General features: G+C 36.0%; 1 protein-coding gene across 4 annotated transcripts in view; it reads right to left on the minus strand.

The window, feature by feature from the left end:
• Positions 1–284: 284 nt before the first annotated feature.
• LOC125877727 (calcium-transporting ATPase 3, endoplasmic reticulum-type) overlaps positions 285–22,480 on the minus strand; it is a 77,204-nt gene continuing 55,008 nt past the window's right edge. For 2 of the 4 annotated variants that reach the window (XM_049558949.1, XM_049558951.1), the window contains 14 exons: positions 18,629–18,727; positions 18,399–18,544; positions 18,211–18,268; positions 17,271–17,363; positions 9,538–9,588; positions 9,314–9,445; positions 7,710–7,811; positions 4,516–4,570; positions 4,173–4,258; positions 2,715–2,863; positions 1,566–1,671; positions 1,403–1,456; positions 702–747; positions 285–608 (listed from right to left, as the gene is read on the minus strand). In XM_049558949.1, coding sequence (XP_049414906.1) covers positions 541–608; positions 702–747; positions 1,403–1,456; positions 1,566–1,671; positions 2,715–2,863; positions 4,173–4,258; positions 4,516–4,570; positions 7,710–7,811; positions 9,314–9,445; positions 9,538–9,588; positions 17,271–17,363; positions 18,211–18,268; positions 18,399–18,544; positions 18,629–18,727 — 1,245 coding nt within the window. In that variant the 3' untranslated portion in view covers positions 285–540. Of the gene's footprint in view, positions 609–701; positions 748–1,402; positions 1,520–1,565; positions 1,672–2,714; positions 2,864–4,172; positions 4,259–4,515; positions 4,571–7,297; positions 7,341–7,709; positions 7,812–9,313; positions 9,446–9,537; positions 9,589–17,270; positions 17,364–18,210; positions 18,269–18,398; positions 18,545–18,628; positions 18,728–22,480 lie in introns of those variants that run through there. The other 2 variants (XM_049558950.1, XM_049558952.1) reach the window with 2 other exon arrangements.

Below are 22,480 nucleotides of genomic sequence, written 5' to 3' on the forward strand. Positions count from 1 at the left end.
TATTTTCAGTATTCTTGATATATGCCAGACTCAGGGTTAGTTTCGGATCACTCGTGATCCTAGGCCCGTGTTACATCTAGGGGGTAGCCTCGGAGTGTGACAGTCTCCACCCAATCGATTCCATTTTCTTATAGTATTTAGGTATTTTTTATTCAAATATAATTTATTCCAAATAATACATAGATCAACTCATAACTTATACATGCATTAGTTATGTGATTTTCTAATTTTCTAACCAAACATAACATTATGTGTGTTGAATTTTATACCGGACATAAAAATTCTACCAAACACGTAAAGCTTATGCAACATTTTATACATGAATAACTCAAGTCTTATCCAGTGACTGAACGAGCCCTTAATTCTCAAATTCTTGCTTGTAAATTTCTCATCTAATGAAATGAGATTTGAATCAGAAAAAATGTACAACACGTCTTTTCAGTTGGAACAAAATTTGTTGTGTACTTTATCTAATCTTTCAGCTGCAACATTTAGTGCTTGAGCTTCCAACAGTCATCCTCAGTGTACAAGTCTGAGAGCTTACTTGTCACGTATCTCTCTTTTTGGAAGTAAATCAGCACGTCTGAATCTGAAACTGAATCTTATTCCTATAAACAAGGCACCAACAAAAAACATACATCAGTAATACTAGAATTCAAAGTTCAATCCTCTTAGGGGAACAACATGTTGAATATTATTACCTGAATTTCGAGAGAAGAACTTCAGTATTTCATCAATTAATATCACCTAACAAGAAAAAGTAGCAGTAGTCATGGAAGGGGGAAATCCACTTCATGATAAATGGCAAGAATATTTATGAAGTAGAACACAAGAACAAAAGCTGCTGGCAAACATGAAGGAGAAAGGTCAAACAAAATGTCAACATGAACACAGGCATAGAAATTGATAATGAGCAATTCCTTTTGCCCCCCTTCCATTTTTTAAGCTTGAGGAACTTGGCCATAACGCACAGTTTTTAAGGAAATAGTTACAGAGAATCAGCAACCAAGATAATATATCTCCAGCATATTATTTCTGATGCCTGACTTATACTGTATCTATGACTATAATACCTGGAACTAAACAGAGACACTCTATCTAGGCAGCAAGTGGGCACATACTCTAGCTGCATTTATGATGGACGCGAGCTATAGAGATCAGCGAAAGGTCACACCTTTTTGTATCCAAGAACGACACATTTGCTACATGTGGCACCAATCTTTACAATACTTATCCTCATTTGAACTACAGCATATCTCCAGTTATACAAATCACGCTTTCTTCCAAAAATTATGATAAACGAATTCTCCAGTAGGATACAGAAAAAACGATTTTTGCAGTTCACAAACATAAATATGAAAGGGAGTCCACAGTTAAGGACTTTGATGGTCAAATCTCTTACAGGAAATGAAAGGTATAGCACAACTGTCCACTCTGCCCAGCTTAACGGTGTCACCTGCAATTCTCACACATCAGGATCATTAACTAACATGTCCAGCATAAGGAGGCCATCACACAACTGAAAAAAATTATGCTTCAAGTCAGAAGAAAAAGAGACTACTTACAGAGAATAGAGCGGATAATGGTTGCATATAAAGAATGAGAATGTGAAGGATCATGGTGAAGATAATCGAAGCAACAAGCCATAGATTACTCCATGGAGGGATGACACTAAAGAACAAATTGAAATATAGTCAGTCCTGAAGGACTTACAGTTACTTTGATGTAATTTCAATATACTGTCTCGGTAGAAGGCATTCTATACAGATATTGCAAGACAACAGAGTTTGGAAACACTATAGAGCTTCAGCAACAATGTCTCTAGAAGATTATAAAAGTTAAGTCAATTTTGGATAGCATATGAGTTATGACAAGATGCAGAATGCAATTCCACATCTTGAGAAGGAGAATATCTGGACCTTGTACATACATTACTTATTGAGGCCCAAAACGTGTAGATTACAAGGTATTTGTTTAGCTAAAGAACAAAAATTATATTCATCACTAAGAAAAAATTGGCAGAAAAACCTAGACCCACCTTAAATAAAATCCTAACGTAATATTTTGTAATAAACAGATTTTTAGAGGGATTTTGGAATGTGGGAAGGGGTTAATGGATCAGTGAAGAAATCTCTTAAAAATTACTGTATTTTCTAGAATGGTCAAAAGGACTACTAAGCCGGTGAGGTAGCCAGGACTTTGAGTGGCTTTACAAGAACTTTCAGACCCAAGCTGTAAGCATTCAACATTAGGAATTTCTGATAAAATGTCAAACAAATATAATACTGTAGACAAAGTAATTTTGACAAATTACTGTTACCTTTGTCAAAAAAAAAGTAATTTTGACAAAGAACAGAACTGGAAAGTTGGTAAGAACGGCTAAATATTCAGAAGCAGTAGGAAAAATGCCAATAGAACTTCCCATGAGATGCATCAAGAATTTCAAGGTTCAGAAGAAGAAAGGCATATGTTAAATCTGTATAGCTGCGAATCATTTTTACTACAATTCTATCTGAAAAAGTAATTGCATATAAGTTTTTCTAAGCAATAGAGTTCACAATAAGTGGAAGGTGGAGGTATTGCCTTTGAAGAAATTCTTTAAAAGAACAGTTTTCCATTTCCTCAAATAAAAGGATAAAAAAGTGTGGGGCTATACTTTTTAACAAAGCAAAAGTAACAAATCAGATAAACAACAGTTTCAGTATCATGCTTACAGTAAAGATTGATTTTCACTGAGATTATTCAATGCATTGAACATCTCAACAACAACAAGCACCGTCATTGAAACAGTAGATGGGTGGCGATCACTGAATATACTGCAAGCATAATTTGTTTCCCTTGTTGAACAACTGTCAAAATGCATCTGAAAACAAACACAAACGAGTTAGTTTTAATCTAAGGCTATTCAAGGAGATATACTCCCAAGTTTTCAAAATCGCAAGTCCCTGAATCTGAATATCCCCCCCAAACCACACATTAACACTATGAAACCAATTCTTCAATGCAGCCCTCTAGATGCACAAATGGGAAGAGAAAGAAGTGCGACTCACCCATAACTCATAATTTTTCCCTTCTATGCTCACGAGGTGTTGGAGGTAGATTCTTATTAATAAAGGTTTGAAGCTGAAGGAGCTTTTGCAGGTTCATAACGTACTAACTTTTGTGACCACAGAGGTACTTGTCAACACACCAACCTAGCGGTGGCAAATGGGTGGGTCGAGTCAGATATGGGTGGGCCAAAACTAAGGAAAGTGAAAATGGATAAAATGGGTAAACAACTGGATATTATGGATATAAATATTATCCATGGCTTCTTATTATGTGAAGAAACAAATACCCTAGATTACAAGCATTTTTTCTTTTTAGATCGAGGCTATGAATTGATTGCAGTCGAGATTGAAAGTCGCATCCCAATCGGGGCGAAGGTCGGGTCGGGATCATAGTCGGGAGTAGGGTCTTGGGTTGGAGCTGGAAGTAGGATCTTGTGTCATGGGTTGAGGTCGAAAGTCAGAAGTCGGGTCTAATTTAAGGGAAGCTTTGAAAAAAATTCCTTGCTTTATGTAAGGAAGTCATTTTCCTTAAATTAGAGGAAAATAAATCTATTTGAAAAATATTTTCCAAAACATTTAAGCCAGCCAAACATGAGAAAATTGGAAAAAAAATTTCTTCATACCAAACACAACCTAAATAATTGTACATTATAGAGGTTCCTACACCCTTGCATACTTTTAAGGGGAGTGCAATTGGTAGATATCCATGGTTTATCCATATTTTATGATGGATAATATGGGTTGTGAGAAATATAGAAAAAGAATATTATTGAATTGTTGTTGTGTCTACATCATTACATTGAGACCCAATTTATAGACACTGGAATACAATCCTTTACAAATTAGGATACTATTTACTATTCCTATTTCTATTTGTATTCCTATTCCTATTTTAAATAGGATTGTATAACTTATTCCTATTCTAATAGGATTGTATAAACCTATTCATATTCTAATAGAATTGTATAAACCTATTCATGTTCTAACATGGGTTGATCCATATTTGACCCACTTTTAAATGATTGGATACCCGATCCTCGAACATATAACCATTAATTTTACCCATTTTGCCACCCCTACTCCAACCCCATCAATATAAGGAACATCTTCGAGTGAACTTACCAATTCAGTATATGGGAGTTTCGGTCCATTATCATAATAAACAAACCACCATATAAAACCTGCAACAGTGGCAAGTCCAACATATGCTGCACGAAAGAGAATTACAATCAACAAAAGTCAAGGAAAACAAATGCAGGACAGGTCAGGTATCATATAAAGAACTAACAACTACAAACAAATTTGATCTCCAAATGTCAGTGTTTACTGTATGCTAATAACATTCAAAATATTCACCCTCACTTCAGCGAGTAAGAAGTATTTTCGATATACTATTCGACTAAACAGAGGCCTTAAACTTCCAAATACTAGGTACGCAACAAAAGTAAATAAGGAATGTGTCTACCTCCAATAACTAGATAACGGAAAAACAGCCACCCACTAACCACTGCTTCATTGACCTGTCATAAACAAGTGAAAGGAAGTTTCAGATTTGACTTTTTTTCAACATCTAGCTTTCTAATTTTTGGAAAAGGTTAAAATATTAACGCATTTGCGAGGCAAGAAATTAAGATAATGAGCAAACATTTCATGGAAGATAAAAAAACAGAAAGATCACAATTAACTTTAATATAGTAAGGGCACTTGACACTTCACTGTCACAGCCAGTAAAGTTGAACAATACCAAAAAAAAAAAAAAAAAAACATTTAACAAGTGCAATTTCCACCTTCCATGTCGTGCTGACAAGCACGTGTCCCAAGCATTTAGGATGAACTTAATCAAATAACTAGAAATGTCATCGAAGATATTTGTGAAAGGAAAAGCTACAAAAGCTTGTTTCAGAAAGATGGACACAGTTAACGAGGGAGAGAGAGAGAAGAAACTAGGAAAGCAGAGTGATAATTCTATTCAAACTTGGCAAACTTGGGTGATTCATAAGTTCAACCAACGACCATGATTCTTTTCTAGCAAAACAATGTATAAGAAACAATTTATATAAGTTTGTTACGAAAGGTGAAGTACATAAGCTATCTGTACTATAACTAGTGTTGTCAAATGCAAGCTTAAGCCTTGAAGAGAGGCTCAAAATGTGTTGATGGCTTCGTCTAGCTTAATGTGCTCTTTGTTTATTAAAACAGCATCAGATGAACCAGTCTTAATTTTGTATCCTTAAATCTTGTTAGATAAATTCATTGTATAATAATGCAACAACACTGTATCCCTCTGAAGGGATTCTCCAATTATTTTATGCTTGATTGCATTTACATATCACAAGGAAATCAGTTCTCTCTTACTCTAAAGATGAAGTTGGAGAAACAATGTCGTGACTCAGGCCTAACTGCCAAGGTTTGTCTGCATTAACCCGACCCCTCCGGCAAGCACAAGACATTTGGACTACATGGATCGCCTAAGACAAGTTTCACAACAAAATTCCTTTTGCATTCAATTGCCAGCTGTTCCATAGGCTGGTCCACTTAATCAACACACACACTATTTTAGGGACTCCGCGTACTCGCTATGATTTACCCCACCCTCGTACTAGGGGAAGTACCGATTTTGATATCACCTGCCATGGCCTAGACCCAATTGCCAAGGTATTGTTTGTTTTGGACCCCTGTAGGCCACCTCAAGACTTTGGCCTCACATTTTAGTATGAGTTTTAATGTAAAATGGGCCTTAAAAATTGAATCCTAAACACACCCTTATATAGACCCCAACTTCCCATCCCAGTCCTATGTTTGTCTAAGGCAAGTTTCACCATGAATCCCCTTACTAGTTCAACCACTACAGATCCATAGGTTGTTATACTCACCCTCCCTTATGGACTCAGTGTATTCACTGAGGCATGTCTTACCACCGTGTTAGGGGTGGTACCAACTGTAATACAGCCCAGGCCTAACTGCCAAGGTATTGTCTAATTTGGTATGTACTCTTTGGGATACCCAAGGCTAGTGGGCCTCATGGTTGAATAATGAACTCACCTTATATAGCCCCTAACCTTTCCCTCCCATTCTGATATGAAATTTTACTACGACAACTTTCACTGCAAATTCCCTTTCTAGTTCACCCACAATCGGTTCGTGGGCAATACGCTCAATCCCTTAAAAAACTTGGCATCCTTGCAGAGATGCCCTACCACCTGAGAGATACCAACTCCAATACCAGGCCAAACTACCAAGATATTGTAACGCTTTAACCCAATCCATCTAGGTCACCTTAAGGCGCCTTTTGGGTTAAAATGCTAGGGAACAAAACCGTGAGGCCTAAAATCCTTGAGCTGGCCCAAAGAGGTCGTGCCAAAGACGAAAATACCTTGACAATTGGGACTTATTCGTGAACGGGCAATTTGTTAAATGTGATCACCCTAAAAAAGAACATGTCATGCTTTATCATTTTTAACCAGAAATTTGACCCTAAGTTTTTCATGTAATATCTATTCCAAGTGTTACAAACCACTTATAATCAAATATAAGTTTGACCTAGGATAGAAGATCACATGAATTATGAACACTCATCCTATACAATCAAACCTTGTAATAACATTGCTTCACTATAACTGCCTGATTTATTCCAAAATCGATTTTTCATGTTATATTTTACTTCTCTATAACAGCATTCTACCTATAACATTAGTATCACTCATTATAGCGGTACACACTTTGTAAAATTACCCCGCCATAATATGTTGCAAGAAATATTTTTTCTTTTTGTATAACAATAAAATATTAAAATATTTATGGTAATCATCATTAATATCACACACAGTAAATTTCAAGTGTGAATATCTAAAAGGAAAGAAATTGTATTTAGATGGTGCCCATCTGTTATGGTCATAATTTCACGAGGAAAGGCTACATGTGTTAGCCTTTTTTACATTCATACTCTTTCTATATTTCTGGTTAAATGATTAACACATACATTTCTTCTTCTTGGTACAAAATCATTATACTAATCATTTGCATGCTTTATAACAGCTAAATGAGATTTAAATATCAATTGTCAGTATACATATATAGCACCACTTCACAATAGTAACCATGAAATTTTGAGACAAACACTGCCATTATAATGAGGTTTGATTGTATCTGGATGCTCTGCTTCCAACATCTTTCTGATATATGATATAGATCATAAATTTGAACTAAAGAAATGAAAGTTGAGTAAGAAACTTGTAAAGCAATAGTACCTAAACTTAACTTCCAGAATTAAATTATTCAGTCAAATAGCCTCTGTTTAGTTTTAAACCAGGAAGAACAGAAAGTTCCGCATCAGTTCCCAGGCAGGCTGTCTCTGTTCATGACACCTTAAAATGTATGCTTCATGCTTTGGGTTAAATAATAGACCATTAAGATCTCCTAACTTAACAAGACTATCACATAGTCCATAATCAACACAAACTTATATAAATAACAAGCCTGATTCGCCAGCAAGGTAGCATAAACAACAAAATAAATGCATGCGAAGTGGAGCTGGTAAGCTCAAAGCTAGTGTACCATCTAAGCCTTATAGTAAACAACTGGAAAACAACAAAAGAGCAGTAGTAAATGTAAACAAAAGGATCATATTATATCAAACCACGACAGGAGAGAAAATAATACCTTCCGAGGTTTGGACTTCATAACATCTGAGTCTTGTTTATTAAACCCAATAGCTGTGGCAGGCAATCCATCAGTGACCAAATTTACCCATAGCAGTTGGACCTGCATATTAACAAAATCACCTAATAAATCTAAATAAAAAGTAAATTCACGAATAATTATGGAATCACAAAAAAGGCAACCTAACATGCTTAGAAGAGAAACAAATAAAGCATCAAACAGTTGTGAGCTAGTTTGGATCAAACAGTTGCTAGGAGAGCTAAAATTTGGCGAAATCAACCAGATGGAACTTGTGTGTGATAATCAAGCAGCCCTTCATATTGCATCAAATCCAATGTTTCATGAAAGGACTAAGCATATTGAGGTTGACTGTCACTTTGTCAGAGAAAAAATAGTCTCAGGAGATATTGTTAAAAATTTTGTGAAGTCAAATGATCAGCTTCCAGATATCTTCACCAAGTCGCTCACCGGTCCTCATATTAATTACATATGTAACAAGCTAGGTACATATAATTTGTATGCACCAGCTTGAGGGGGAGTGTTAGAATAGGAACAAAGTATATACAAATCCTACTTAGAATAGGAATACTAATAGGAATAGGAATCCTAGTTGGACTAGGAGTCCAATATAGTGTCTATAAATAGGGTCTCATGTAATAATGTAGATACAACAATTCAATAATATTTTTCTTATAATTCTCACAGTATTATAGTGGTTTATAATAGGATCTTTGTGTAATAATGTATATACAATTCAATAATATTTTCTCCAATATTTCTCACATAATATCATAGCATTGGTGAGAAACCTTCATAGGTCACCGTGCGTTACTTTCCAGCGACTGCGAAGACTGATTTCGGTCATCATCTTATTCCGTTAAGTGCTGTTTAATAACCACCACCACCACTGGGTCTCTCAATCTCCAGCGACAACCCGAGCCAACCCACCGAAAAAGACCACCTCACGCGCCGATTAGAGGTTTGAATTTTTCGGCGAGATCTGACCATGCGCCGGTGGATGAGGTCTACTTTGACTACTTTCCTACAATTTTTTTATTGGTTACTCTCGAGTTAAAGAAGAATATCGTTGCTATTCACCTGATCTTCGTCGATACATTATGTCCGCTAATGTCACACTCGTTTAATCTCAACCTTACTATACATCTTCTGATAATTCAGATGTCTCTAAGGTCTTACCCAGGTCTTACTTGTTTGACTTTTAAGGAATCTACCGTTACATCTATATCTCTAGTTGTAGTGCCACCACTCCTGACTTATCATTGTCGTTTGCACCTAGTACTAGTCCTAGTTGATTCATGTCATGCGCCGAACCCTACTCCTACTGCAGACTTGCCTCCTCCTAGCCAACCGATTGCACTTCAAAAAGATATACAATCACTTGAAATGTTAACCCACATTATACTTTCTTGAGTTATCATCGCTTACCATGGCTCTCAACCAACTTCATTGACCACTAGGCCACTTACTTGGATGCGGAAGTAAGCAAAATATGACTGCTTAATTCAGATAAGAAAGGGAAAAATGTGTACTTGAGATGCTTAAAAACAGAGATGAACTCTAGAAGTTATAGACTACCAACTCACAGGCACAAGAGTATCAGGAATCCCAAGCATAGCAGCCACAAATATACAGACCACTTCACCAATGTTTGAAGATATCATGTATCTAATAAATTGCTTCGTATTGTTATATATAGCCCTTCCCTCAGCAACTGCCTGCACAGAAAACATAATTCAATTAACCAAAGGAATATAATTTTAAGGACAAAAAATTTAGCAGAATTTAATGAAAAAGAATATAAGCTTACTGCAACAACGGTGGCGAAGTTGTCATCTGCTAAAACCATATCTGAAGCACTCTGCAAGTTGAGACCACATGAAAGGGATTCAAATGTCTGATTTGGGAGTCCAATATAAACAATTACGGAGGAACAGAAAAGTGAAAAACAAAATCCACTTTGTGATCAAACAGTGAAATTCTTGCTAAAATCATCTTGAACTGCAGAGAAATAACAAAAAGCTTGTTGCACCAATGTACAGTAGGATACAAATATTGTCTTACAAATTCACTAAATTGTTTCCAGCAGTGGCAACATTTTTCCAGTTCGGCAAATTAAATTGTGAAAAGAAATATATGAAGAAAAAATGTCACTTCACATGTTTCCAGAGCTATTCATATCATGAAATGATACAAGTCTTGAATAAGAATCTATGACATACTAAAGCATCCTTGTTGAAGATCCTTTACTCCAATATCTAGGGTTCTTTGAATTGAAAGATGTCAATAGAAATTCAATATTTTGCAACTACAACAATGTAAAACACAAGTGTCAGAAGGAATTGGTATTAAATTATTAAAGGGAATTTTTAATAATTTATCTATTTAGAAATTACGTAAAAAAATATTATAAATCATAATAATTATAATTAACGAATTAAAATATCTAAACATATATTAAAAAACTTAATTGACTCTCGAAATTCCATCTGCACCACATAAATTGGAAAAAAGGGAGTAACATATACTATGTGAAAATTACTTTAAAATTATTATATTAATAACTTAATTATCTAAAACCTTATAAAAAGAATTGGTTACTCTTGAAACTCCATGTGTACCGCATAAATTGGGACAAAGAGAGTATCATATATTATATGAAAATTATGTAAAAATTTACTATTTACCACAGTAATTAACAACATAAAATATCAAATATGTATATGTATATGTACATATGCATATATATTACTCCTTATATATAAGGGAGAGTTGAGCTCCTTATTTACCCTGGATTAGGGGCATTTTAGGCATTTCCCTTATTATTTGCATTGTTGTGTTTGTACATTTTAGCTTTTAAAGTTGTACTCTTCTTTTAATGGTCAAAAATACCTAAGCCTAACCAGCTGATTTAGGGGTGATATAGGTATTTCATATTTTCAGCTGCTGCTGCCTTTTGTACATCCTGAATAAAATCTTGAACTGCCTCAATTGATTTATCTAATCATCCTCAATACTGCTGTACATTTCACATTTATTGTGTGGTTAGTTAATGTTTTAGACTGCTGCAACTTTTTGATTTACCAAAGAGTTCTTTTTGGTCTGCTTCAATGGATAAACTCAAAAAACTTTTTGTCTGTCCTAAGAGATTAACATGGAAAAAATTGGCTTCTCCTGTCATTTTTGGGTGCTGCAAATATCATATTCCCAGAGACTCATATTGTTCTCTAAGAAATCTGCTCTCAAAAGGTTCAGCTCTCCACTATTTTCAGCAAGAAAAAAGTTTTGCCTTTTCGTCTTCTGGCCTCTTGGTTTCCATCGTTCAAGCTTTTGCATGTGAGTTCTTTCGCTTTGTCTTCTTCATCTTTGTTATCAGAGTTTTTTTTGGTGTGATAATTCTTCACAAGAATTTTGAGAATAATATATTTCATTTGTTATCCCTATGCCATAATTTTTCACTTAGGTAGTTAACGTATGAAATAATTCAAAAATTGGTAAGAGGGGTTTGCCCTTTTGAAATGAATGGTGGATTTGGAAAAGGGGACAAATCTGTATGTATGTATATGTAAGAATATCGATACAGTATAGATATTGAACAGTGGGGGTATAGGGAGTGGGGTTAAAGAATGAAAGTTGGGGAAGAAAGGAAAGAAAAAGTCTTTGAGAGAGACGTAATTGTCAGAAAGTACCTCGATTTAATGATGATCGAAAGTTCTAACCAAGATACTACCGTGTTCGGATTCGCTGCTTTCTTATCTTTTTCTGCTTTATCTCGAAGTTTTTTTGGTGTGAGTTTGATATTAACAAGTTTCGAGAATAGTACTGTGCTTATAAAGAATCCATTCTTTTGGTTCTTGATTTGATATTTCTATCGTAATTGATCATTCTAAGAGGGTGCCTCTTTGCCATGATCGTCAGCTAAGTGTTCCTCGCTACTTTTGAAAATACGTATGCTGGCATTAAAGGAAGTCAGTTCTAAAGATAGACTGCACCATATGGTATGGTTCTGTTTGTTTGACATGAGAAGTGTAGAAAAGCTCTGTTCTTTATATGGTACTTTTAAGACATTGTTGAGTAGTGGTATGGAACTGTTTTAGATGGAGTATAAAGTAGATAGAGGATTTATATTAGCTGACCTGTTAGTTAGTGATTGAGCACTATTTTTGTGGGTTTTTTTTCATTGTATTAAGCTTATCCTGTTCGATTTGTTGAATTGATTAGTGAACTTTGATGTTTCAGAGTAAAAGAGTTACTGATTTCTTGGTTCGATTTGTTTAATTGGTTGGTGAACTTTGAAAATTTAGGAGTAGAAGTCTGTAAATATAGAGGTTGGTTTTGATATACTTTGGCTTAAGAAAAGATGAAAAGGAACCAGTAATAACAACAAGATAATAAGATAAACAAAATGGAAGAAACAAACAAGTAGTATCATAGATAAACTAATATTAACACCTAATTTCATGCAACTTAAGTATGGTACAAAACACAATAATTATTTATGAAGATAAAAGCTTTCATATGGAATATTAGGTATGTTAGACCCAAAAGGCTTTTCGCAGGTTACAGATCAAAGAAAATTAAGAATGACAAAAGCTGGACATAATCGCAATAGGAAGATATGATTTTTTGTAAAGAAAGTTCACTGTTTCTGAACTACGTTGGAAAGCTTACACATTCACCTTGATGACGACACTAAAATGCACATTAAGCGAGACGAAGCGCTCAATACGTTTTGAGCCTCACTTCAAGGCTTCAACGTACCTTTGACAACACTGGTTTGTGTCTATTTGAACTAAATATTTTAGCCCAAATAAAATTACAATTTTTTTTATAGAAAATCAAATCAAAGAAGTCTAATAGAGAGAACACACAAAAAAAGAGAGAAGAAAAAATATTCAAAAATAATACTCCCTTTTTCCATCTTTACTTGTCCACTATACTATTTTGGATGTCCAACAATACTTATCCAGTTTATAAAACCAATCAGTACTTTACTAATTTGTGTCTATTTTACCCTTGCTATTAAATACTATTAATTTTCAATGTTTAGATGACTGATATTTAATAAGGGTAATTTGGTAAAATTACCCCTATCATTTACAGCTTCTTAATCTCGATGTCAAGTCAGTGAACAATTATGGTTGGACAAAGGGAGTAATAATAAACCAAGATGAAAGATTAAAAATTTGAGCCCAATGAACTCCTCTATTTATAGCCAACATAGGGCAGTATGAACATGTGCTTATTGTGCCTTATCAGAAAATCACAACTCTTTAAAGTGCAAAGATGTTTGCCTTAAATATAATATAAACAAATAAATATAAATGTAAAACATAGCACATATACTAAAATGGGTGTATTATAGTAATTTAATATTCAAGTTAAGTTTTTTTAGTTTGGGGTACTATAATAATTAAACATTCAAGTTACCTATGTTTAAAAATGAGAGGAAACTTCTATATTTACCGCCAGCAAAGGGTGGTATGAACATGTGTTTATTTTGTGTCTTATCAGAAAAGTCACAACCCTTTAATGTGAAAAGGTATCTGCTTTAAATATAATATAATATAATATAAATAAATAAATATAAATGTAAACCATAGCAAATATACTAAAATGGGTGTAATATAGTAATTTAATATCCAAGTTAGAATTTTTTTAGTTTGGGGTATTATGTTTTTTTTTTTTGATGACAAGGGAAACCCGCAGCCGCTAGCCTTTGGGTGCGCACAGGGTAAAAACTCCGCTCTATGCAATAGCTCACAAACGACATAGGAGAAGTAACCCGCATTAGGCAAGCCTGGTATGACGAGCTCGACCTAGAAGGCAAACCCCTTACTTTCGCTGGCAAGAGGTTTCGAACTTGAGACCTCCAACATGGAAGTCCCAAGTCCAAACCACTGGGCCACCCCGAAGGGTTAGTTTGGGGTATTATAATAATTAAACATTCAAGTTACCTATGTTTAAAAATGAGAGGGAACTTCTAAATTTATAGCTAGCAAAGGATAGCATGAACATGTGATTATTGTGTCTTATAAGAAAAGTCACAATCCTTCAAGAAAAGTCACAATACTTTGAAAAATTCACAATCGTTCAATGTAAAAAGGTGTTTGCTTATTAAACATTCAAGGTACATACTGTTCACAAGAAATTTTCAAAGCACTGAAAATTAACTTCAATTGGCCTAAAGTGTCAATGTAAAAAGGTGCACCTAATTGGCCTTAAGTGTCTCAACTCCTTAGCTCCATTGTTTTTAGGGATTTAAGTCACATAAGTAGGACTTAAGCTTTTTACTAACATCTCCTAGGAATGAAAATTTTTGGTAGTTGTCATTATATTTGTCTTGACTACCTCCCAACATTTGATGAAAACACACATGGCACACCAATCATGTCCAGAAGCTTTGACCACTGCACATAGAGTTGAGCATTGAAGGACTTCCTATTCCTCAGTCGAAATTGAAGGGTAATTACTCATATTATAGCTAGGCCGCCATTCTCAATTACAGAATAAAGCTTCTAATAAAAGGTGGTTTTTCCCTTTGATATCTTCTGGCACTTCCATAATCAAGTCAAGCTTTCTAGGACCTCCTATTCCGCAGTAGAAATCGAAGAGTAATTGTTCATATTATAGTTAGGCCGCCATCCTCAATTTCAGCATAAAGCTTCTAATAAAACGTGATAATCTCCGTTGTGATATCTTCTGGCACTTCCATAATCCCTCCCTCCACCACCAGTTGATAAGTAATATTGTTTCTCTTGTGTACATTGACAATTCTTGAAGGGAACTCCGTCTTCCTGTCTCCCTGTTTAAGCGATAATCCCCTGGATCTTTTCTACATGTTATTTCTTCCATAATGCCTTGGGCCTTTTCTACATGTTATTTCTTCCTTTCTGGCATACTCCTTAAATTCTAGACAAAGATTAGCTTTCCTGAATATCTCCTCCTGATTCAGACATTTCTTTATTGTTGTATAGTATCCAATTATGAGATTAGATTTAGAATAAAAAGTTTCATCACTAATGTTACCAGTTTCAAAAAAAAAAAAAAAAGTTTCATCACTTCCATATTACTATATGATTATTTAAGCTCCATTCTTTCAATATACGAATTTTGAGCTTACTTGCAAGAATGTTATCTGGCATTCCTTCTGTGACAATGGAGGTCTACTAAGTCTTAATTCTGTCATTGAATCTTTCGGTCTCCAATCGCCAATTTTATAACATGAAATAGGACTTATTATATTCCCAGGAATATGGTTTGAACTAACTCTTGCTAGGATTTCTTGCTTAATCCTGCAAAAGTTGTCATTCCATTCCATATAATAATTCGCCTATCAACTCTGGAAGATATTTCCTCTTTATTTCCTTTGGTCCATGTGTAACTGCCCCTTCCAGCTCAGCTCAATAGTTTCAACGAAATATGAGAACTACCTGGTATTTAGTTCCTCTTTTCAGAGGGAAATCCAACTATGTTAAAGTCTCACCCTACCATTCAAGGCCCTGCGAATAAACCCCTTGCACCCCCCCCCCCTCCCCCGAACCCCCATCTCCACCAAACATCATGTCTTGCTCTGTTTGCAATTTGGAGCATAAACCCCTGTTATGTACCAACTGAACTTCTGAGTTTGGAACAAACATGTGCAATATATCTTCCCATAGTAATGGCGTAAGACTTGAAAGCCACAACAAAATGTATCATATTCTCCCCCATATTGGATCTCCAGTAGTTATAAAATTAATCATTACTACATGATTAGAGAAAAAACTCTAAGGAGATGCGGGATAACTCAAGTCTATCACCGGAAAAGAAGTGGTCTTTTCTGGCCTCAATAAATGTATCTGGGAGCCTTCTTTGTTGTTGATATAACATCTTTTTTCACCACTTCAGCTACCCAGGCAATTTTTTTATTTTCTTACAACTAGATACATGAGGTTATCCGGGAGAAGGTGGGAGTGGCCTCTGTGGTGGACAAGCTGAGGGAAGCGAGACTGAGATGGTTTGGACATGTGAAGAGACGGAGCGCAGACGCCCCAGTGAAGAGGTGCGAGGAAATGGTGGTAGAGGGTACGCGGAGGGGTAGAGGTAGGCCCAAGAAGTATTGGGAAGAGGTGATTAGACAAGACTTGGCTAGGCTTCACATTACCGAGGACATGACTCTAGATAGGAAGGAGTGGAGGTCGCGTATTAAGGTGGAACGCTAGTAGGGTTAGCGTGTTGCCGTCCCTCGAGAGGGTATGGGCTGTTAGTGTTTGGAGTAGTCTTAGCCGTTATGTTGTTTACTGCGTTTCACTCCTCACATTACTTTCTTGTTGTTATTGTATCATTTGTTGACTATACACTATCTTTTGGATTGGTTGTTATGTTTTATTTATAGCTCTCCTGTCACTTAGATTTGATGTTCTTGAGCTGAGGGTCTCCCGGAAGCAGCCTCTCTACCTCCACGAGGTAGTGGTAAGGTCTGCATACACCCTACCCTCCCCAAACCCCACCTAGTGGGATTCCACTGGGTATGTTGTTGTTGTTGTTACAACTAGATACAATCTCCTGAACCCTCAGAAAGAAAAAAGAATTCCAAACTCTTCCTTTCGGGAAGGAAGGGCTAGGGAAACCTATGGTTTGATACATAATAAATTGTCCATTGTTATTTTACAGACAAACAGAATAAGTTTGATAAATAATAACCCCCCCCCCCCCCCTCTTCTCCATTGTACTTCCTCAAAACAGTGATTGGAAAATGTAACTCAATCCGTATTCTTATACCATGAGCTGAAAAAGGCAAAAAGACCTTCCCGGAACAATGACCAGAAATTCAATGTTGAGGGACTCAATATCCAAACTCTGATATTAAGAAGAAAAAAGAAGAGAAGATATATTATTATAAAATGACCGAAAACTTATGTTTAGAGGAAGACTTAATACCCAAATACTGATCCCCTGAAGACAGAAGAAGCTTTAGAAAATGTTTTACTTGTAAATTCACCTGAAAAATGGTCGGGTCGAAGGAGAGATGATACCACAAAAATAATCACCAAAAGCTGGCATGGTGTCATCAGAAATAACACTAATGCCATTAGAATGGTAACTGAAAAAGTCAACTATATTATGGAAAAAGGAAAAACTTGGGCAATTATGCCTTCTGCCAGTAAGTGGAAGCTACTTATGTTTACTTAAAGATTGTAGAGACTCTGATTCCATATAGTGAAAGAGAAAAACTCTTGCTGAATTGATTTTAGACAAAATATACATGAGTATCCATGATATAGGAGTTCAGACTACATAAAATAAGAACAGTTTAAGCTAAGAAAACTTTCCTAATAACTGGATTCCTAATCATGGGCATCCATAAAGAATAACCATATTACTGAGCTAGAAAACATAACAACCTTAAATCTCTTGACTATCTAAAGGGGAAGCTTTAGAGTGCATCTGGGAAATCTGAAATTCAATTCTCAGTGGAAGTATTAATATAAATCAGTAAAGACTTCTAGCTAGCTTTTTTAATTCATCACCAGAAATAAGCTACACAGAAAAAGCAAGTACCTTTGCAACTGCAGTTCCAGATCCCATGGCAATTCCAATGTTTGCTTTCTTCAGTGCAGGTGCATCATTTACTCCATCTCCAGTCATTGCAACCTTTGAATTAAAATATATATAAAATATATATATATATATATGAAAAGAAAAGAGAACGAACTAAGTTTGTTAACACAGGAATAATTCAGAAGAGAGATTTCATAAGCATGGAACTAAAAGCAGAGGTTGCTTCCTGCAATTTTATAGTGCATTTCAACAGAAGAATTTAAGCAAGATTAGGTAATCCAAACACTTAAGGACAAGGCAAAGAGACCCCTGTCCATTTAAATAAGGATGAAAGAAGTTTCACATGCAAAGGATTAAAAAGAAGTAATAACAGAGGTAACAACTCAACATGGTTATGGTCCATTTCAACGATAACAATGTTAAGCAAACTCAGGTAGTGAAATGCTTGAGAAGAAGGCAATAAGATCAGAACAGATTTACACAAGGACATGAGAATATTTATATAATAGGTTCAGAATCTTACATCATTAAATACTGAAGATGTAAGCTCAGAAAATTGGACATGAAAAGGCACAACATATCAGAGAAAAGCCAAGGAGCATTAGAGATCCAAACTACCCCTCATCAAAGAGATAAATAAGCACACAGTTAACCGGCAGAAGGAGAAGTCTCCCCAGCATATAGACAAAGTGGTAATGGTTTGAAATCAAATGATTGGGTGTACAAGTGCAATTTCACCAGCCTTACTACATGTGACATCACACTACCTGTTCAAAACAGCTTATCATGATTCATACTTTACCTAAAACTATTGTACTCTTGACAAAGTTACAAGCCACATTTTTATGTGGTTCCTTTCTAGTATAAACAAAAGAATTGTGAAAGGCCAAACTAACTTGAGGAAAGATCAAAAGCAACAACCAAAAGAGGGGAAAGGTACCACTTCATTTTGATTCTGTAATGCTTCAACCAGCATCCTTTTGTGGGATGGTTCGACCCTAAGAACATGGAAATCAACCATTATAAATGACAAAAGGATAAGTTGGAAACTAGGAGTCAATAAGTTTTATAGACATAAATTAAAGAATTTAAAGGGGATCCAGTAACAATAAAAAGCAATGTTATTACCTGGATAAAATTGTCATTCGTTGTAATGCCACTGATTTCTGCAATGCCGGGAGTTCTTCAAACTCAGAGGCAGTATAAGAAAACCCAGTAAAATCTCCCAAGTGATCAAAGGCACCAATTTTTTGGCACAAGGATTCTGCAGTTGTCTAAAATTATGTAGATATTAAATTGGGTCCAGAGCAGATCATTGCAGATTGAGATATTCATTATCACAGGACTATTCATTTTACCTTGTTATCCCCAGTAACAACGATTACACGTATGCCCGCATTCATACATGAAAGGATGGCATTTCTTACTTCATCCCTTGGTGGATCAAGCATCCCAACCTTTAATTAAGCAAATATAAGAGTAGGTACATAATCATATGGTCAACATTAAAATGAGAACCACTTAAGTGGATAGGGGCAATTAAAGCGCTGCACAACAGAGCACGGAATTTTATGAAGGAAGCGCAAATGAAGAAAAAGACAGAAAGATCGATATATGTCTGATAAAGAGTAATCGATATTCTTTCTCAAAAAGAGAAATTGATATTAACCCAAGCAGTGATAACTTAAATAAAATATAAACAACTACAATCAGGTAAAATATTTCTTGTCAGTGCTGCACTTCAAGACATAACCCATGGGCGATGAAGCACATGCCTTCACGTCTTGATGCCTGCACCTAAGTGCAGCCCAAGCAAGGGACGTGGGAAGGGAACAACTTGTTTTGCACCTAACTTCAGGATTCAAGCGTGCCCCAAGCGAGGCTTTGACAACACTATATTTATATGCAAAAAGTTATTATGTTTACAAACTGCAATTATGTGAAATATATGAGTGACAACAACATACCCCATGAAATCCCACAAAGTGGGGTCTGGGAGGGTAGAGAGGTTGTCTTTGAAAGACCCTCAGCTCAAGTGAAGCAAAACAAAGTGGTAATGAAAAAAAGGGCAATGAAGACTTTATGACAACTCATATGAAAGCAGTGCACAGCATACAGGCTAGATACAGTAACATCAACAAAATAGTGCAATCCCCTAAACATAATAAACAATAGATGGTAACATATAACAAAAGCAAGAAATTACATGAATAAGGATGTACTACGACAGACAAGGCACTCCAAACTACCACCAAACCTAATACCATAGAAAAACAAGACAACGCTCAACTATCTACTAACCTTCTACCCTAATCTATGGCCTCCATACCCTTCTATCTAAGGTCATGTCCTTAGTTAGCTGAATTTGCACCATGTCTTATCTAATCATCTCTCCCAATACTTCTCCAACCTAACACTACCTCTCCTCATACCCACTACATTCAACCTCTCACACCTCCTCACTCACTGAGACATTTGCATATGTCCTCTTCACATGACCAAATTATCTCAGTCTCCATTCATTCATCTTATCCACCAGGGAAGCCACTCTTACCTTATAGCAGATATCCTCATTCCTAATCTTCTTGTTTCTAGTATGCACACACATCCATCACAGCATCCTTATTTTCCCTACATGCATCTTCTGAATATAAGAGTTCTTGAGGGGCCAACATTCTGCCCCATACAACATAACTGGTCTAACCACCACACTATAGATTTTACCTTTGAGTTTTGGTGGTACCTTTTTATCACACAAGACTATGAAAGCAAGCCTTTGTTCATCCACATCACACCAATATAATGAGTGACACCAACGTAAACGACAATTCCTTGGAGCAAAGACCCAAGATACCCAAAACTATCTCTTAGGAACGTGCGTATCAAGTTTCACTTTCACGCTTGCCTCATGTGTTGCATCATTGAATTTACAATCCAAATACTATATTTTAGTGTTGCTCAACCTAGCGTCAGCTTCTTAGTAAGTCTCATCAATCAGGATTATGTTATTTAAAAATAACATACACCATGGCACCTCACCTTGAATATATCGTCAACATATCCATCATCAAGGCAAATAGAAACGGGCAAAGTGTTGATCCTTGGTGCATATCTATCTCGACTTGGAAGTGCTCCAAGTCTTCTCACACTATCTTTACCCGAGTCTTGGCTCCATCATACATGTCCTTCATCGCCCTAAATATAAGCCACGCGAACACCTCTAGCCTTTAGGCATCTCCATAGAACTTCCCTCCAGACTTTGTCATAGGCTTTTTCTAGGTAAATGAACATCATATGTAAGTCTATCCTCATTTCCTTGTATTTCTCCGTCAATCTCCTGACAAGATGAATGGCTTCTATAGTTGATCACCACTGCATGAATACGAACTAGTTCTCGGATATGGACAAACTATTCCTCACCCTTATATTGACCACCTTTGTCCCAAATTTTAATAGTATCACTTAATAGCTTGATACCCTTGTAATTGTTGCAATTTTGGATATCACCTTTGTTCTTGTATGACGGAACCATTATGCTCCACCTCCATTCTTTGAGCATTTGTCATTTTAAAAATGACAGTAAACAACCCAATCAACCACACCATGGCTTCCCCACCTATACTCTTCCCAAATTCCACAAAAATCTCATCTGATCAAGTCGCACTTACCATGTTAATCGTACGAATAATACCCTTAAATATTCAACCTAAGACACCTACAATATCCAAAATCTTGATGTCTCTCTTAGTGCTCCAAATTACCCAACACAATGTCTCTGCCTTTTCTTCGTTCTAGAATTTATGAAAGTATGCTTGTCATCTTCGTCTAATGAGTGTCTCTTCCACTAGCACTTTACCTTCCTCATCTTTGATGTACTTCACACTTGATCCTGGTCTCGAGCTTTCCTCTCTCTCGTCTTGGCAAGCCTGTACAACTTTTTATCTCCACCTTTGTCCCTTAGCTTGACATACAAGCATTCAAAAGTTGTCATTTTTGTTGTCGTGACCACTAACTTTGTGTCTTTACCTTTCCACATTCGCTTGTCTTTCCATCAACTTTGCATAAGCACTCTACTTTGCTTCCACTTAGCCATGGACTTCTCCATTTCACAACCAATCTATTCATAGACCAACAAAGTTACCCCTTGAAACCCCTACCACATCTCTAGTTGTTTCCCTAATGCAACTAGTTGTCCTATCACATGTTGTTCGCATCCCCACTACTCTATCAAGCCCCCATCAACGTCAACCTCTCCCCCATCTCCCAAGCCCAGGTAAGGGTAAAGCCACCCCATTTGATCCTCGATCGGTCATATAATGTCCTCTTCTTCCCCTCCCTAATAATCTCTAAGTCCATTGCCAAGGGCTTATGTAGGAGAGTAAGATTTTCACTTTGGATAACCTTGAACTCCTAACAAAGGCCTCCGCCACCTTTCCTAAAAAGTAAGTAATCTATTTGAGTTTTGGCCACCACACAGCCAAATGTAACCAAGTGGTTTTCCTAAAAAGTAAGTAATCGATTTCATGCATTAAGGATGAATAACTTCTAAAAAGGTATTCCATACATACACACACACACACCAGCATAAGATGATCTCCCCTATCGCATGGATTGATGCCACATTCGCGAGGAAGGAACGGATCTCTACATATTTCAACAGTGAAAAATCCAAACCTAAACTTTGCCATTATTGGAGTGATATGTTCCCAATCATTCACGTAATTTCATCCTGACACCACCAGATTTTTATAAGTGATTTTGGTTGAATTTAAATCATAGATTCGTGAGATTTGAATACCAAATTTGGAGGGTTTTGACCTAGTTCCTTAAATGAGTTAAAAAGGGGATCTGACCATGAAACTGGACATTAAATGAGAAACCAATCATAAATTTGAACTCACAAGCTTATAGGTAATCAGATTTTGTAATTTGTTCCGAGATTTGACCAGGTAGACTGAGTATTAATTTTTAGGCTTGACTTTGACTTTGACTTTGACTTTGATTACAGGCACCAATCAAATCAATCAAACCCTACTATTTCAATCCTTTGTACCTATTCGACTCTATTCAGGTCCATCTCTTTCCAATATTAGGCATTGGACATAATTTGGTTGAAATTGGAAAAAAGGAAGTATTTGATGTTGAAAATTGAGAATTTGGTTGAAATACTCCTAAAATCTATCCTCCAAATTGCAAATTCTTTTATTTCA

Source organism: Solanum stenotomum, chromosome 9 (assembly GCF_019186545.1).
Source record: "Solanum stenotomum isolate F172 chromosome 9, ASM1918654v1, whole genome shotgun sequence".
Taxonomy (NCBI): Eukaryota; Viridiplantae; Streptophyta; class Magnoliopsida; order Solanales; family Solanaceae; genus Solanum; species Solanum stenotomum.